Source organism: Ovis aries, chromosome 1, assembly GCF_016772045.2.
Source record: "Ovis aries strain OAR_USU_Benz2616 breed Rambouillet chromosome 1, ARS-UI_Ramb_v3.0, whole genome shotgun sequence".
Taxonomy (NCBI): Eukaryota; Metazoa; Chordata; class Mammalia; order Artiodactyla; family Bovidae; genus Ovis; species Ovis aries.
Genome location: NC_056054.1, coordinates 185,519,757 through 185,539,040, shown reverse-complemented (window position 1 = coordinate 185,539,040; position 19,284 = coordinate 185,519,757). Strand labels below are relative to the sequence as shown.

The 19,284-nt window shown below is 36.9% G+C and overlaps 1 protein-coding gene across 6 annotated transcripts in view; it reads left to right on the top strand.

Moving 5' to 3' along the window:
- Positions 1-19,284, top strand: part of GSK3B (glycogen synthase kinase 3 beta) — a 218,976-nt gene that overhangs the window by 177,604 nt on the left and 22,088 nt on the right. For 4 of the 6 annotated variants that reach the window (XM_012178649.5, XM_012180332.5, XM_012179101.5 and 1 more), the window contains exons 9-10: positions 4,333-4,371; positions 7,022-7,208. In XM_012178649.5, the coding sequence (XP_012034039.1) occupies positions 4,333-4,371; positions 7,022-7,208 (226 nt within the window). The remainder of the gene's footprint in view (positions 1-4,332; positions 4,372-7,021; positions 7,209-19,284) is intronic. The other 2 variants (XM_060417607.1, NM_001129740.1) reach the window with 1 other exon arrangement.

Sequence of the window (19,284 nt, the reverse complement as noted above, 5' to 3'; positions counted from 1 at the left end):
GATTTAAGTATCCCAGAAACCATTATCCACAAAAATCAATCCTTACATACTTGATTTCTTAGAACACAGTCCACATGCTGTGAAATGAGTGAATACTAGTGTTTCTAACTAGCTAACAGAGTAAGCAAAAAATTGAGGTCATTTCAGCCATCAAAGGAATCAGACTAGCTGAATTAGTTATTACATGTATTATTCGCTATGCTTAAAGCTAAACCAAAAGGTGCACTATAATTTTTTTTAATGACTTTCTTCATGTTTTTTCCTGAGTCTTTGACTAGAAGATGAATTTTCATTTGGTAAACTTACCTGTTTTAACTAGTTTCATCCATTACCAAAAATACGTTCAAAGGGTCTTGCTGCTGCTGCTGCTGCTAAGTCGCTTCAGTCATGTCCAACTCTGTGCGACCCCATAGATGACAGCCCACCAGGCTCCCCTGTCCCTGGGATTCTCCAGGCAAGAATACTGGAGTGGGTTGCCATTTCCTTCTCCAGTGCATGAAAGTGTAAAGTGAAAGTGAAGTCACTCAGTCGTGTCTGACTCTTAGCAACCCCATGGACTATAGCCCACCAGGCTCCTCCATCCATGGGATTTTCCAGGCAAGAGTACTGGAGTGGGGTGCCATTGCCTTCTCAAAAGGTCTTAGCACAAAGCAAAAATCCCTGTCAAACATTTTGTTGTTGCTTTGCTGATCCACTCTACCTTTTCTGGCCTTTCTGCCTTGTTTTGCTCATGTATTCCAGGAAGCATGAAACTATGTTGGGGATTTCTGTTGGTTCCTAAGTTTGTCATTTGTCTGTTTTGTCTGCTGTTCAGGTAATCAATTTCAATATTACTATTCAACCCATCTGCCAACTAGTAGATTATCACTTGTCTCATAAATGCACTGTGTTCCCTACTGAATTTTCTACCTCCATCTTCATTAGTGCTAGAATAATCACTTCTTCTCTAACAACTATTTTGCTATGTGAATAGACCTCCTCACTTTTCTGTTTATACTGGCTTTACCCTACTTCTTTGGAAACTATTGCACATTAAAATCCAACTACTAAGGTGGTGAATCTATATGTGAGAAGAATAAGGTAAAAAGGAAAGAATGGATCACTTGTGGGGAGCAGAGGATAGGGTTGAGGGTGAATTAAAAAAGAAGGAAAAAATTTGTGACTTAACATTTGTTCTTTAAAACACTTAACCTCCTGTGTATCAGTGCTGTGCTAGACACCATAAAGGATACCAAAAAAAAAACCGCCTGAAATATTTAGTCTCCATCTTTGAAACACTTAAGGGTGATATATATCTGAGTCAGTTGAAGCAAGTACTGAATAATAACCATATCCTTGATTATGTGCGGTTGGTGTTCCAAGGTGTTTCACGTACTATAGGTATCATTGGGAGGATCTTCAGTGTGGGTGGTGGAGGAGAAAAGGGGCCTCCTTTAAAGGCGATAGGACTGGTGAATGAGGGTGGGTCCTTTTGACAGACAGTCTAGATTTGCTTGTGTGCCTGTGTGCTCAGTTGCTTAATCGTGTCGCACTCTTTGTAACCCCATGGACTAGAGCCCACCAAGCTCCTCTGTCCATGGAATTTTCCAGGCGAGGATACTGGAGTGGGTTACCATTTCCTGCTCCATGGGATCTTCCCGACTCAGGGATCAAACCCACGTCTCTTGTGTCTCCTGTATTAACAGGTGGATTCTTTACACCTGGGAAGCCCTTGGGTTTGTTTAGGTGCTGCTAAAGTTAGGAATTGTAGCTTAGGGGACTATCCCTTAAGATAAGGAGGTATGGATGAAAAGGAAATATTTCTATATTCTTAGGGAGATCAACCTGACTATAGTAACCATTTTATGAACAATGAAAGATTAAGTTAGATAAGTAGACATTTGGTAAATCACACTTCTGTAGTATTTTATGAGCAAATGAGATTAGAGGGAGGAATTTGTGGCATAGTTTAATGCTGATACCAACATTATATTTCTTATGTGTATTTTAATTAGTGAAGCTAAAATTTATTGAATTGTGGCTAAGGAAAGGGTGTTTGTGTTTCTTATGAATTATGTGCTGTACATGAGCGCTTCAGTAGACTTAAATTCTTTTCTTAGTTAATTAACTCAGTTAATTAACTAGTCAGCAAATCCATGACATTGTCTCACTTTTAGTCCTGCATATAGCCTTACAAATTGCAAATAATTTTATATACTGGGGTTGCTCTTCAGAAGTGTTCATGGTTTATCGGTTTTTAACATTGAATGCTTGTGTATTTTGTGTATGACCAGCGAACAGTGTCTGTACTGAACATTTATCACAATGAAAACTTGAAGAGGAATAGCTGTTTGAGCTACTGAACAAGGCACAGTACTTGTTCTCCATTCTACTTAGATTAATTATCATTGCCCCATAGGCATTTTTACATTGCTCTGGTTGGCTGTTTAATATAGTGGAATTGTTGAGAGCTGATGCTATGAAAATCAACCATAAGCCTTGATGTGGTATATAAATGGTAATTTTAAGGGGCTTAAGATTCAGTCATGACAGTTAGCTCCAGGTTGAAATTTGATGTCTGATGGCAAAAGTCTATTATAGGACATGTGAAGGAGAAAATGGCCTGTGTCCTTTCTGAGTTATCCAAATGCAAATTTATTTTGAATAATTCTTCCGTTAAGAACTCATTTGCATTTGTTCAGTACCACAGAGACTTTATTTTTGGGGGAAAAAATTATTTTTCCTCCTAGTTTCTTCTCTAGACTAGTATTTGTGATAAGAGTTTGTTGCAATTTAAGAAAATGAGTTGCTGCACAGGTGAGGTAGAAGTTGAATCACCTAAAAGTTCATGTCAGTGTTTTGGTTCTTTTCAGTTTTTCTTTTCTCTTTTGTTTTCTTTCTTCCTTTTGTTTATTTCTTTATTTTTTGCTTTGTTCTGTTTTGTTTTATTTATTTACTTCTGGTTTTAGTTTTTACAGGGAGTGTTTTGGGCTGGCTCTTCATGGCCTTGCTAACATTCTTGGCTGGCCATATTTAGTCTGCGCACTAATTGTTAGTTGGCCCAGTTGAGTCTTACTTTGTGCTCTCATTTTTTTTAGTCTGGTTTTCTATTTTTGTCCACCTGGTTGTGTTTTAAGTTCATGAGAGATTTTTATCCTGATGGGCCGGATTTTAATCCGTGAACTAAATTTTAGTCTGCAGACTAAAAGTAATCCGCGGATTATTTATTTTTGCAAAATATTTAATTCCCCCACTGGAAACTATCCTAAAAGAATGTTAAATTCTCTTAGAATAGCCAAGGGAATTCACAGCTACTGGTGAGTTCTGCCATTTTTTGTTCTCAATACCTAGACATAATAGACCCTGCTACCTCCCTTTTGCATATTTGGCTCCGTTGTGCCTAGGTGTTGGTTTACATTACTTACTATGCATGTCACCTATAACTGTGACTGTCCCTTAGTTGTATTGTTCATTGTATATATTTTTGTTTAGCTTTTGGTGGGTGAATTGGGCATATTTGCAGATGGAACTGTGTTGAATTTATAGTGCTCAGAGGTACAGAATTTTTTTCAGTGAGTTTTTCCAAAAAGGAACGGGTATGAGGGGGCAAAGCCCACAGTAGAAAAAGTAAGTTTATACCCGCACTTCTGAGGTGATATGTCAGTTTCTTGAAGAGTCCTAAGATAATGAGAATGTCAGTAAATATCTTTTATCAGGGAAGTCAATCCAAAATGGAGAATAATCCGCGGTGGCCTGATCCTTCTTAGCTCACACAAATTTAAAATATCTGGCTTGAAATCTATAAATTAAATAAATTTATCACTTTCCTCTCATCACTAATAATTTAGCAAAAATGTTTATACTGTGTTACTGGAATTCATTAATAGAGAAATATTAGCATATTGGGAACTCACATCTTGACAAGCAGGCTGATACGCCCCCTCCCAGCCATGTCAATGGACAATGAATCCAGGTCGTAGAAGACCAAACACTTTACTTTGGGAATTTTACTTCTAGATTTCATTTTGATTTTAACTTTTTTTGGTTTTGTATTTTTTTAATAAATGCACTGGCATTGGAACATAATTAAATTAAAATTTAATTTCTTTACTGTGCCTCACCATTGCGCAATCAAATTTTTTTTGCATACACTGTGGTGAAATAATTTTTAAAACTTGGACTTGCTACTGTGCAGACTGATGTTTAAAGTTTATAACTGTATAAACATTTTCTATGTCCCCCCCTCCACACCATGGATTTCTTATAACATTGGATATATTTTTCCTTGCTGGACTATTCTCTTTTGGATTGACTTCCCCTGTTTGGATTATTTCACTGCATTCTCATCTTTAGGATTCGTCAGGAACAGGACATTTCACCTCAGGAGTGCGGGTATGTACTTAATTTTTTTTTCCCAAAATTTCAGGGCAGGTCGATAAAACTCGGGGGGAAAACTTTTTTGAAAAGCTGAGTTATTCATTCTTGAAATTAATGATAAAAACAAAGTAGGTAGCTGTGTGGTATAGGTTTCGCTTGTGGTATATATTTAGACTCTCAGTTTCTTGAATGATTTATTGATAACTAAGCTGAAGTTTAGGAGTGGGGTTTGAAAAGTATTTTTACAAGAATAAATATTGACAAAACCCCACAGAACCCAAGATTTCGAGTGTTAAACAATTTGGTATGGAATGAAAAGCAGCAGAAACTTCATTATTAAAAGCCAAGTGACAGTAGTTATTGTTTTCCTTTTCTTTAGACACAAAGATAATTCAGAAAACCTTTTTCTAGTTTGGCCTACAATTTTTGAAAGTTGCATGCTACCACACCCTGTCTTACAGTCAGAAATCTGGACTTTGGGTATGCTGGGATTTGACCCACATAATTTTCTTAACCTTTATCTGTATATTACAGAACCAAGGCTTTTCTCATCAGGAATCTCTCAAGGATTAGAAATAATAATGGGTACTTTTTTAAAAGGCAGGTTAAGTCTTGATTTTAATGTAGGTTCTTAAAATGAATTCTTATCCTTATTTTTCTAACTCTTTGATTCTGTGAGTTAGGGTTCCCTGGCAGAATAAGCTATTATGTATCTTAGTACCAACATGGATGGTGACTTTTAGTCAGTGAGAAATCAAAAAAGATGTGGATGATTTTCTTCTTAGTAATCGGAAGTAAGCTTACAATAGTGGTTTATTAATAGACGTAACACAGAATTTTCTCATTTAAAATATACTCACTGTCCACCTGTCCTACATTTGAATGTTAAAAGGTTCTTGTTTCCACTTTTGGTGGTGGTGCTTTTAATCCTACTTCTGTGCTTCCATATTGGTCAGAGGCATTTTTATTAGACTGGCTAACAAAGTAAATCCATATGCTGTCAAATAAATACAGATTTCCCTCAGGGGAGAGTCAGTAGTGCTTAGTATTTTCATAAAATTTTTTCTAAATATTTCCACTGATTATTTTCTTCTACATTTTGAGTTTGATTATGGTTCTGGCTGGGAAGCAAGAGACGGGGGAAATGACCACAAACAGTGGAAGATCTAAACATTTCAAATAATACAGTACGTTAGCTCTTTGACTGAGGCAAGTCAGATTATTCAAAAGAATAAAGATAAAGCAGCTTGTAACTGTGGACAGGGTTTTCTAACACAACCAAATAAATTAACTAAGATCTTTAATGTTCAGAAATAAATTTCTAATATCCTACTCAAGCCAAAATTTCTCAATTTCCAAGGAAAATATCTTTGTTAATAATAAACTTTGTTTCAGAGTGAAAAAAGGATTTTCAGTGTAGAAAGTACTCTTACAAATAGTCTCATAATCGAATGAGCTCTGTAGTAGTAACCAGTTCTCCTGCTTTCAGCCTAGGTGGATAGCCAAATGTTATATGAGCCTTTCTCATTAGGAAACCTAAGCCTCTCAGACGCCTCTGTGCCTTGTCACAGTCTGCATGTCCTTTCCTCACCTGTAGGTCTCTCTCCCTCCATTTTTATGCCTCTGTTTTCCTTTTTGTGTCTGTCAACTTCCACCATTGCCACTACTAACCTTCTATTTGAGTCTGTGTTCTTCTGTCAAGGGATATGTGTTTCATTTTTCTTTCATTTCAAAAGCTTTCTGCCAAGATGTTTATGTTTATTTCTGTTTTTCCCTTTCTGCTTTTATTCTTTAACTATCCATAATTTAGAACAAAGTATATTTTTCATAGTTCTGTGTATTTATTCGGAGTTTTAAGACATAGATGAGTAGAAAGCTTTCTGTTCCTTTAAATAAGTTTATTTATTTGCATTTTGCCTCATTATAGCTTTCAGTTTACTTTTTCTGTGAGTTAATGTTCTTAATGAAAAATAAGTTTCTCTATTCCTGATTAAAACCCTAGAATATTTATTCAAATGAGGGGTAAACTGGCCGTGTTAAGATAACAGCTACCTGAGAAAACAATTTTGGACATTTTGAGAAGTTCTGGATATTCAAGAATTTCTTCAAATAATAATAGGCTCTGTTTATTGAAAAGTTAATACCAAATCATGAAGAATAAACAGCTTTTCCTTTTTAAAAGATATTAATTGCCAGATTTGTACAGTGCTGTTGATTATCAACAATTGTTCTGCTAAAAAGAAAAGTCACACCAAAGAGGCAAACTTTATAACTATTACCGCAGCAGTCAAAACTTTACCATTAACTTCGCATTCTTCTAGTTGTGACTGCTCCCAGAAACGAGACTTTCTTTTGTGCTTGTCATATTTTGTGTGCATGTTTGATTGTACTGCCTTATGATTAGCTTGTATAGATTTTTTTCCCCCTATTTTCCCCAGTTTTTTCTCTGAGCCTTTTTCATATAGTCTTTAATTAGCAGTTCACCCCAATGTGGTAAATTGTATGCAGTTAACTCCTTTCATTCTAAAAGGTTTCTTTCACAAATGCAACCATGTTTTTGTACATGGTGGGAATTAACTCAGTACTCAGACGATAATTTGCAAAGATTCTTACATGAAACATTAACTGTACTTTCTCTCTCTCTCTTTTTTTTTGTATTCTGTAGGTCTTCCGACCCCGAACTCCACCCGAGGCGATTGCACTTTGTAGCCGTCTGCTGGAGTATACACCAACTGCCCGACTGACACCACTGGAAGCTTGTGCACATTCATTTTTTGATGAATTACGGGACCCAAATGTCAAACTACCAAATGGGCGAGACACACCTGCACTCTTCAACTTCACCACTCAAGGTAGCTCCTAACACTTAATCCTTTTACCATTTTCTGGGAAAGTTACACATGTGTAGCTTTAATTTTCTATTAAATCTTTGTAGGGTAAAAGTAAGCATATTAAGTACTTATACAGGAAGGGAGCATCCTATATAACCACTTACTAGGCTACCACACTTACATGGTTTTGAACAAAATAAAAGCAGATTAAATTTTTCAAATAGGCATAGCTTCTCTAATTTTTAGCAGGTTCTGATAAATCTTGGTACTGGAGAAGTTACAGAGATTTCCCTGAGTAAGGTTTAATAATAAGATTGACGTACAATTTAATCTTCAGATTTGTGTCTAGAATGTTAAAATTTCTTGCTTCCCAAGGATGTATATCAAGTTTTCTTAACCTGGAAGTAAATTGGTAGCTATATTTGTGTAATTTTAGATGCCATACAGACAGAGAAAACTGAAGTCTTATAAAGCCCATCTTAGCACTTATATAAGGGATATAGAAGAGAAATTTTCTTCCCTTCTGAGCTTTGGCATCATTGCTGCTGCTAAGAAAACACTGATAAGAAAACTGAGTTTGTGTATTAGTGATTTCTAAAAAGCCCAGGGATGGTCATTTTTCATTCATTCATCAGCCACACTGCCTCTGATGCTGTGGTTTTCTTCCTTAGATGAACATTAAACATGTACAGTTCCCTATGGATAAAACAAGGAGTAAATAGATTGCTTGTTTTGATTAATTAGTCAAGCTAAAAATATAGAAGGGGGGATAGAAAGCTTTCTGTGATCAGGAAATAAATATAATTTACTTTATTATAAAGTAAAAAATTTTCCCCTTTTAAGCTTTTCTAAAACTGTGGGAAAATGCATTTCTTAAACTTTAGATGTGGAAGATGTGAGTTGCTAGTAGACTAGATTTGGATGATTCAGTTGACTATAGGATGGTTCAGTTGACTATAATCTTAACTGTCAATATTATGTAGCTACTAACAATGCTTATGTAATCTCATTCATCAAAGAAAATCTGCAGGTTTCCTGCGACTGTTAATTTTAACTTGGGCTGATCAGAAATCATTTGGAATGTTGTTTTAAGTCCTGGCTGTGCCTCTAAGATGTTAATGAACACCAGGTAGAGTATGCAAAGGGGCAGAATTAAATATAGAGCCTCGAAAGTGAAGACTTAAGGGACTCCTGAGAAAAATACCTCAAATAAAGAGAGACTAAATAAATATTTAGGAATCAATAAAGATGTTTTCAACTGATAATAGTGGAACAAGATGTTTTCAAAATACTGATCTGTATATCAGGGAAAAGCTGGGTGATGTCAAATATTGTAGGTAAGATTATTCCAGTTTGGCAGAAGGTTTGACTGGGAGACTGTTGTTCTCTTCCACAACAGAAATTCATTAATTCTGTGTCATAAAAATTTTAGAGATCTTAAAATAAATTTTATTTTTAATTCTTAACTGCTTTTGTTTTAATCAAGAGTGATACGTTTAGATGGAAGAAAATGTTTAAAATATAGAGGAAGTGTAGAGAAATTTTAATCAATCACAGTCCTGAAAGAATTACTTTTAGCTTTCAAAATCACTTTATGATTTTATCGTGTAGCTCTTTTCTAATGCTAATGCTGATAACCCTTGAATATAAAGTGATCTTCTGTTTTCCCATTTAGAAGATCCCAGAAGGGTTCTTTCTGTTAATTCAAATAGATTTAAATTATATATTATACAAAGTTAATATAGTTTGGGCTTCCCAAATGGCTCAGTGGTAAAGAATCCACCTGTCAGTGAAGCAGAGGCAAGAGATCCCTGGGTCGTGAAGATCCCCTGGAGAACAAAATAGCAACCCACTCCAGTATTCTTGCCTGGAGAATCCATGGACAGAGGAGTCTGGTGGGCTATAGTCCATGGGGTTGGTCACAAAGAGTCAGACTGAGCACACACACAGTACTTTAAGAATTGTTTTTTATATCTCAAATTTTATAGAACAATTTTTTTCAAACTCTATATGCATCTTTCACATCTGTGTCTTTGTAATCAGTAGAGCTACTTTTTGAACCATCTATATAGTTTTTTATTTATATTACCTAAATTTTTTGATATGAAGCTCTTTTTGAATCTCAGACCACTGTTGGAAAATCTACATTTATCTATTTACATAAATGTATCATGTTATGCATAATATAACTAGTGGATTGCTTTATAAAGTAGTATCTATGAGATTTTTTTTAATTTTTATTTATTTTTAATTGGAGGATATTTGCTTTACAATATTGTGTTGGTTTTTGCCATACATCAGCATGAATCAGCCCTAGGCATTCATATGTCCCCTCCCTCTTCAACTTCCCTCCCACCTCCCACCCCATCCCACTCCTCTAGGTTGTCATAGAGCACTGGGTTTGCACTCACTGCATTTCGTTTGAATACGGTGACATCCAGTAAAACCGTGGATCTTGAAATGAGAAACTACTAAGTCAGTGCTAGATTTTTTTTTTTTTTTGCCTCATTTTTTACCATTTCTGTCAGATAACTAAAGTTTCCCAAAGTTTAAAGGGTATCTTGATCTTTTTTTTTCCACGGTAAGGATTTCCTCCAGCAAGCACTTTGTTTCTCAAAATATACAAATCAAGACAGCCCCTTGTTAAGTAAACAACTTGGTAGAAACTCAGATGCATACACATGGTGCATCTTGTGATATTTGTGATGGATAGATTTTGGAAAATAATTCTCCTTAAATTGAGACATATTTTGATCCATACTCTTCAATGTGTGTGTGCACCTGTTTGTATTCATTGAAACTGAGATACTGCTTAAACCTTGTATTTGTTCAGATTTTAAAAATCAAGATTGTCTCGCTGTTCACATACATCATTTCTTAAGTAATCACATTTGATTCTTTAGTCACTCACTAATAATTTTCCATTATTACTAAAGAAAATAAAGTTTAAAACAACTAAGTTATTTTATGAATTTCTAAGCTTTTTTAAAAACTGAGATAAAATTCATGTAGCATAAGATAAACCATTTTACAGTAAACAATCCAGTGGTGTTTAATACATTCACAGTGTTATACAGCTATCAGCTCTCTCAGATTCCACATTTTCATTGCTCATGAAGAAAACTCCATACCCATTAAGCATTCAGTCTCCACTATCTCCTTTTTTGACCCTTGGCAGCCACCAGTCTGCTTTCTGTCTCTATGGATTTACCTCTTCTGGATATTTCATATAATGGAACCACATAATATGTGACCTTTTGTGTCTGGCTTCTTTCAGTTAGCATGTTTTCAGGGTTTATCCATGTTGTAGCATGTATCAGTATTTCATTCCTTTTTATGGCAGAATAATATTTCATTATGGGCTTCCCAGGTGGCTCAGTGGTAAAGAACCCACTTGCCAATGCAGGAGACATAGGTTTGATCCCTGGGTCAGGACGATCCCCTTGAGAAGGAAATGGCAACCCACTCCAGTATCCTTGCCTGGGAAATCCCATGGACGGGAGCCTAGTGGGCTACAATCCATGTGGTTGCAAAAGAGTCACCCAGCTTAGTGACTAAGCAACAACAAATATAATTTTCGTTATATCATGTCTTAATTAGTTCAGGCAACTCTAACACCCATGAACTGGGTGACTAAACAACAAACATTTATTTCTCAGAGTTCTGGAGGCTGGGAACATCAAGATCAAGATGCTGACAAATTCAGTGTTTGATGAGGGCTGCTTCCTGGTTTGCAGACAGCTACTTTTCTTGCTCATATGGTGGAGACAGATCACCTCTTTTGTGTCTCTTCTTACTAATCCTATTCATGACCTAATTTCCTCCCAAAGGTTCCACCTTCAAATACCATCACATTGGGGATTTAGGCTTTAGCATATGAAGTTTTCATTTCAGTTCAGTTCAGTTCAGTCGCTCAGTTGTGTCCGACTCTTTGCGACCCGATGAGTCGCAGCACGCCAGGCCTCCCTGTCCATCACCAACTGCCGGAGTTCACTCAGATTCACGTCCATTGCGTCAGTGATGCCATCCAGCCATCTCATCTCTGTCCTCCCCTTCTCCTCCTGCCCCCAATCCCTCCCAGCATCAAAGTCTTTTCCAATGAGTCAACTCTTTGCATGGGGGACACAAACATTCAGTCCATGGAATATGCCGTTTAGGGATATGCCACATTTTGTTTATCCATTCATCTGTTGATTGACATTTGGTTTGTCACTACCTTCCAGCTATTGTGAATAGTTCTCCTATGACTATTGTGTACAAGTATGAATTCATTTGATTACACGTTTTCAGTTTGGGGGGTATTACTGAATCATACGAATAACAATTAATGGATGATCAGAATAAGACATTAAAGAAAGAGAACTAACTTTCCAGTTGGTTGTATAGCTAGAGAGAATAGAGGGATGGTGGGTGTCATTAGTGGGTATCCTACTGTAGGTAGAATAAAACCCTTCTCTATCCTCAGCAAATTTTCAGTGAAGTCTGTACTACTTTCCCCAGATGAACCAAAGGTAGTCCTTGATCTACATATACTAGTTGCTCAATGTTTGAGCAGTTGATACCCACTTTAAATATACACAATATTTATTAATCCATTCAGCCAATACTTGTTGGGCATTTCTAATTTTCCTTTTTCTTGTTGGAACTGTTGTTTTAATTAGTAAAGCAAACTACCATATGAACAGAACTACAAAGATCAAACATTTGAGTAAAATATAGTAAGTTGGTAGTGGTTTGGTCACTAAGTCGTGTCCAACTCTTGCGAGTTCGTGGGCTGTAGCCTGCCAGGCTCCTCTGTCCATGTAATTCTCCAGGCAAGAATATTGGAGTGGGTTGCCATTTCCTTCTTCAGGGGATCTTCCTGACCTAGGAATCGAACCCTGATCTGTATTACAGGCAGATTCTTTACCAACTGAGCTACAAGGGAAGCCACAAAATATAGTCAAGCTTATAGCTAACTACAATTTGATGTTTGTTACTGTGCCATAAGTAAATAGCCATAAATGGTAATTAATATTACTTTCATATAATCAAAACAAGTGTTTCTGTAATTAACTAGAGGGAGAAGAGAGGTGAACAGATACCGGACAAAAAAACTTTGAGATCTTTCTGACCTTCTGGATCTATAACTCGTAGACTCTTACACCTCTCTTTTTTCTAGAACTAGGGCTTCAGTGTACTAGGATCCCCTGACTGACTGTGTTATCTACTTCCAGGACTTGGAGGCCAGCACAGACCTTCAGCATACTGTAAAGTAACCATTCTCTTGCTTTCCCTCAGTCATTGGGATCTCAAAGGTTAGACATGACTGAGTAAGACCTTAGGAAGCAAATAGAATCAGGAATTCCCAACAGAAATCAATTTTCTTTGTTTACCAATTCTTTACTATTCCAAGGCTGAAATGTATAGGGAAATAAGTGATTTTGTGTGTTTAAAGATGAGTTTCCAACTAATTCCACCACACACATCCTCAATTCAAATTTTCTGTCCAATTTTTATGAGATTTTTATCCAGTAAAACATTGTCTCCCTGCTCCCTCCAAGGTCATATCATAGGATGGGTGTTGGGCAGATACAAGTAAAGATTATCAACTGTTTACATTAGTGTGACTTAGTTTGAAGAATCTACCACTCTACCAATTAGCTGGATTATCTGAGGGGATGGTAGATTTGTGGGGAAGTAGGAGGAATAGTGGCTTATTGGTTAGGCCAGAAGAAGGGGCAGCTGCTTAAATGCAAGTTAAAACAGGATATTTGGAGCATCTGGAAAGCAACATGAAACTCAGGCAGGCTGCAGATGTCTTTGAATACAGGAACAGGAGTGTCCAGACATGAGGAAAGCAATGATGAGATAGCAGACGAGTTCCAGGACAAATAAAAAAAGGACAGTAAAGGAAGAGTGACAGAAAACAAAAGGAAATGGGGAAGGGATCAAAGAAAGATGTCTTAGATGAGTGCAGGATTGTGTTGGGGCTGAGGACATGTTAGAGGTAGCAACACAGCAAGTGTTCGAGAAGGCCAGCTTACGAGAGTGCTGCGCTTCTTCATTTGAGAGTAGTAGACTCCTTGTTGATAAAATCTATTGTGACTCGTTATTGATGATTTGGAGGCTCCATATCTTTAAGGCAATGATTTTTAAATCAGTTTTTCTGTTATGAAATAGAGATACACAGAAATACCATCAGCCCGCCTGCTTATCAGGTTTTCTATATCCTGGGCATTTTCTTCTAGCCTACTTTATCCTAGGCCACATCTAAAGTGGTAGATATAGTACTTCAACCACCTTGAGATTGTAAAATGTCTTCTGATATTCTTACGTCGAGTAGGGGCTTTTGGGGGTTTGATTTATTTGTTGAAGACTCTTGAGAGTCCCTTGGACTGCAAGGAGATCCAACCAGTCCATTCTAAAGGAGATCAGCCCTGGGTGTTCTTTTGGAAGGAATGATGCTAAAGCTGAAACTCCAGTACTTTGGCCACCTCGTGTGAAGAGTTGACTCATTGGAAAAGACTGATGCTGGGAGGGATTAGGGGCAGGAGGAAAAGTGGATGACAGAGGATGAGATGGCTGGATGGCATCACCTACTCGATGGATGTGAGTTTGGGTAAACACGGGAGTTGGTGGTGGACAGGGAGGCCTGGCGTGCTGCAGTTCATGGGGTCACAGAGAGTCGGACATGACTGAGTAACTGAACTGAACTGAACTGAACTGATAATAGCAAGAATAAGTCTACATAAGATAGGGGCTCTTGATTTATATTAATATGTAGGATATGAGTCAAATGGGACTACCTTGATGGTCCAGTGGTAGAGAATCCCCGTGCCAATGCAGGAGACGTGGGTTCGATCCCTGGGACAGGAAGATCCCCTGGAGAAGGAAATGGCAACCCACTCCAGTAATTCTTGCCTGGAAAATCCCATGGACAGAGGAGCCTGGCCAACTACAGTCCATGGGGTCACAGATGAGTCGGCCACAACTTAGACTAAACAACAACAAATAAATCAAATCCTGAACAGAAACTCATGCACTGCTTTAATTTACAATGCCCCTCCTTAAAAAAAATTTTTTTTAATTTTTAAAAAATATTTATTTTTAATTTTTTGGTTGTGCTGGATCATCATCGCTGCACGCAGGCTTTTCTCTAGTTACAGCGAGCAGGGGCTACTCTTCATTGCAGTGTGCAGGCTTCTCTTGTGGTGACTTCTCTTGTTGTGGGGCGTGGGCTCAGTGGTTGAATCACATAGGCTCAGTAATTGTAGCACAAAGACTTAGTTGCTGCATGACATGTAGTATCTTCCTGGACCAGGAATTGAACCTGTGTTGCCTCCATTGGCACATTGGCAGGTGGATTCTTATCCACTGCACCACCAGGGAAGTCCCTTTTTAAAAATAAATAAACTATAGACTTCTAATGTGACTATCCCTGTTTCTCTGTTGTGGTCTTTTGGATGAAAAATATCTATAAAAGATCTTTATAAATGGACTTCAGGAAATCTGGGTATAAGTAAGTGGATATTCTGATAAGAGCTGTTTATACTTATTAGAGGATTTGGTGTCAGAATTATTCTTTCATACTCTATAGCTAAAGAAGAGAAGAGTAAAATTTAGAGTAAGAGTCAACTTAGAAGTGTAAAATTTCTAGGTAAGCTATACTCTTCTAGGTTATTGAAAACTAAACCAGGGAAATACACTGCAGGGAATGCCTAGGAAAGTCATGAGTGCTGCTAAAGGTGGGCAAGTTAGTTTTAGTTGTGGGGTCGCCCAGAGTCGGACACAACTGAAGTGACTTAGCAGCAGTGGCAGCCAGAGTATTACTGATGTATAACATTGAATGTACTCAGAATTTTAGGATCTAAATTATCAAACTATTTGTAAGAATTGTTTTCTCTTTCCCAGAAGTTTGAGTGGCTCTGCTGCCTTAACTGTACTACTAGAGAGAATGTGGAATGGTGTAGGAACAAACGGTGAAAGACTAATATCTTGACTTAAAGTTCTGTGGGTAGTTTGGACAGATACACTTCCAGGAAGATCAGAATATTAGTGGTATGTGATTTATAGCCAAGGTAATAAAGATGCAATAATAAAGTGATGCAGTATTGCATATAGAATAAGTCAGACCTAAAGTCTCCTTCCTAGTCTCTCTCTAACTAGGTGCAGACCTTGGCCATGCACTATTTCTGAGTTTCCTGATTTAACAAAAATAAGGTAGTTGGATTAAAAGATATTTAAGTACACTTATAGCTCCAGAATTCTGATTATAAAAATGAATTGACTCCAGAAAGACAAAGGAAAAAATGAGAAATAAAGCTAAAAACACAGAGCTTGAAAGCATGTGATATGTAAAATTATGGTATAAATGGATACCAAAAAAAGATAATTCCTATAGAATTCAACATATTAGCAGTACCTGGTATTATTAAATGCTCAAAAAGGTTATATTTAGTTGGATAAAAGAACTTACAGTAATGTTACATTAATTACATTTCATTAAGAATGAGTTCTGCTACTCTTTCCATTTGTCCCACCTTCTCCTTCCCCCACTGTGCCCATGGATGGGTCCATTCTCTAGAGAGAAGCATTGACATATATACATTACCATGTGTGAAAGAGCTAGTGGGAAGCTGCTGTGTACACAGGGAGCTCAACTCGATGCTCTGGGACAACCAAGAGGGATGAGATGTGAGGGAGGAGGCTCAAGAGGGAAGGGATTTATATATACACATGGCTTCTTCACATTGTTGTACAGTAGAAACCAACACAGCCTTGTAAAGCAATTATCCTCTAATTAAAAAGAAAAAGAATGGGGTTCTGAATATAACATTTTCAGGTTACTAAAGCTTATTCTTTTTAATCACCAGGACTTTAAAAATACTAACATTTTGCTAGATAACTTCTAAGTGTATCATTACTATTAATTTAGTACAAAATACATTCACACATATTTGGATGACTAGTATAAATTGTGACCCTCCCTCTTGGGCAGTTCCAAGGCAAAGTAGTCATGGGATTATACAGCTATCATGTAGTCCGCTTATGAAACATTGCCAGTATTATCAAGCATCAGGAGCAGGCTTTGCAGTTTGTTGACTATTTGTCTGATCCTCTGTTTAGTTTAGTGTTTACTTTTCTGGGTGAGTGTGGAGTATGTCGTCAACAACAGAAACCTGAGAGGTTTCCTGGGCACTTTGAAATTGTTAGGAGAGAAGCGGTTGTGATGGAGTTACTTGTTCATCTAAACAGTATATATTCAGATAAGCAACATTAGAATTCATTATGTGTAAGAGCAAAGTGTACCATCCTAACATTTGAATTACCCCTCAGAAAAGTACAAATAAAATGTGCATGCCATTGTTAAATCATTTAAACCTTTTTGTGAATAGAAAAAAAAATAGCGGTTTTGACTATATAGACAACCACTGGCCATTTTCATCTATACTTAAGAGACCTCATACACACATGAAGGCCTCAAATTCTTCGTAGAGGAAAAAGAAAATTTGCCTCTCTTAGTGACTCTTTCTGGGGGTTTGCAGGTTGAGCCCTTTCAAAGTTAACAAAGAAAGAAGATCCCCTTCTACCCTATGCCTGGTATTTTATTATTACTATAAGAGTAGGTTTAGTTACTAAAGGGTTGATTTCTTCCTTCTGGTTTCTACATTGATTACTGTTCTCAAATTTATCCTCAGTTTTCATTCAACACAGTTTGAACATATATATGTTACCTCTTCCTACACCTACTCCTACCCCTTACCCCCGAAAATTTAAATTAAAAATAAAAAACCTGGCCTTATCAATAAATTTGGAAATCTTACACTTAGATGAAAAGAGACTTTAAGGAAAACTTCAGGTTTTATCAGCAACTAGATTTAGGTTTTGTTGTTTTTAACATTTAAAAAGATTGCTTAACTTAATGGTGGTCTTTTCATGGGAATTTTTCTTCTATAGCTTTTAATATAAACTGTGCAGCCAATTTTAGTTTAATGAGTTTGGTTATCTTTTTGGTCAGTTGATACCTATCTTGGTTGGCTTATTGATAGCTATCTTTAAATTCATTTTGATCTTGCTCAAATTGTGCATTGTGTTTTGATGGTGGACCATATAATGATTAATTCACCGTCAAAGCATTCATAATGTTTACTGATAAACTGTGATTTTTTTTAATGAGTAGTTTTATGGCATCTTTAGTTGGTTGAAGAAATCATTATCACACATTAAGTTTTCTAAAACCTTCTGGAACCTGTTTCCATTTTGTTTTGATCCATGTCTCTGGGATAACACAGTCTCATTCTTCCCACTTCTTCTCCATGGCTAGCCCCACTGTACTATTATGGGCTTCCTTGTTTCCTATATTATCTAGAGAAAAAGAAGATTGTTTTTCTCAAGCCTTGCACATGTATGTGTGTACACATACACGCATATATACACCCTTACCCAGAATTAGATGCAGAACCACCATGGCCCTCAATTGGATATGCATATACACAAGAATAGATGATTTGGTAAATGAGTGAGTGAATGGGAGAAAGTGGGCAGTATGTGACCACAAACCACTTATATTCAATTTATTTTAAAGATTATCTCAACGGTAGCTCTTAAAATATCTGGTCATCTTTTCTTTTTTTGCATTTACTTTTTTTCAAATGTTTTGCTTGAGTGGAGGGACATACATATGCCTCTGGCTGATTCATACTGATATACGGCAGAAACCAACACAATACTGTAAAGCGACTGTCCTCCAATTAAAAGTAAATAAATTTAAATACCTTTACAAAAGGAAGAAAATAGCCTCACAGCATCTGTGCCCCAAAGTCAACAACAGGACTGTAATTAAAAGGCTGTATATGCTTTTTAAAAATATTTAAATGAAGATAATATGGTTTCTTATTTTTTTTTTAATGTTTTTACTTGGCTGTGCTGTGTCCTAGTTGTGGCACACAGGATTTTCGGTCTTCTTTGCGACAGGTGGGATCTTTACTTGCGGCGTGTGAAGTCTTAGTTGTGGCATGTGGGATCTAATTCCCTGGTGGCCAGGGATCAGACCTGTGCTCCCTGCACTGGGAGCATGAAGTCTTAGCAACTGGGCCACCAGGGAAGTCCCTGGATTTTCTTTTAGATGTTGGGTACATGGCCATAGGGATCTCTTAATTTAAAAGTGCACCTGTCTTGAATTGATTCAGTACCTTTCTTGCCAGCTTATTTGTATAATTGTCCTTCCATTTTTCTATTTCTGTTGAATAGACAGAGACAACTATCTTTTTATCGGTTTATCCGGGACCTAACACAGTCTTTCATGCTCAGTATTGTTAGTTGGATGAGGGTGTGGGTGGGTAGATGGATGGGTGGACTTTAAAGAAGCTATTTTAGGAAATTTTAGTCTTAATTGGGATGGTAAGTCTGACGGTCTTTTAGATTACCAAAGAGTAATTACCACATCTTGCACTAATTTCTGTTCCTAGAACCGTAAAGTCATCAGCCCCGACAATTATCAGGGATTCTCCTGTTTTTGTAGGTGTGAGATGCGTTAAAATTGGACTGATTTAAGTAAAACTACATAGCTTCTTTCTGTATCTCAGTGAGAAGTGAAATAGCTACTACAGCTGATTATGAGAAAACAGCATTTCTTCAAACCTGATCATTAAGGCAGTGGTTTTCCAACTCAGAGAAGGTTATTATTTGATGAGATGACCTAAGTCTTCTCTTTGAAGGGGAAAAGATAATGAATAGTCTTCTCTCAGTTTTGAGCTTTTCCTGCCATTCATTTTCCGTATATCTTGACATCAGCATGTTGCTTCTTTTTACCAGAATCTGAGTATCAGATTTAGTACAAAATTTAGATATTTAGGCACCAAGTTGAATAAGTCAATATTTCCAGGGACTTTGTACCAGAACATTTTAAAAGTTCTGCATTAAAATGACATTCCCCTTGTTAGGTGCTGGCGGGAGGGATGAATGGTGAGTAATTGCTTAAAGGTTTCCCTTTAGGGTGATAAAAATTTTTTGAAACTAGGTAGAGGTGATGGTTGTACAACATTGTGAATGTACTGAATGCCACAAAATTCAGTTCATTTCAGTTCAGTTGCTCAGTCGTGTCTGTCTCTTTGCG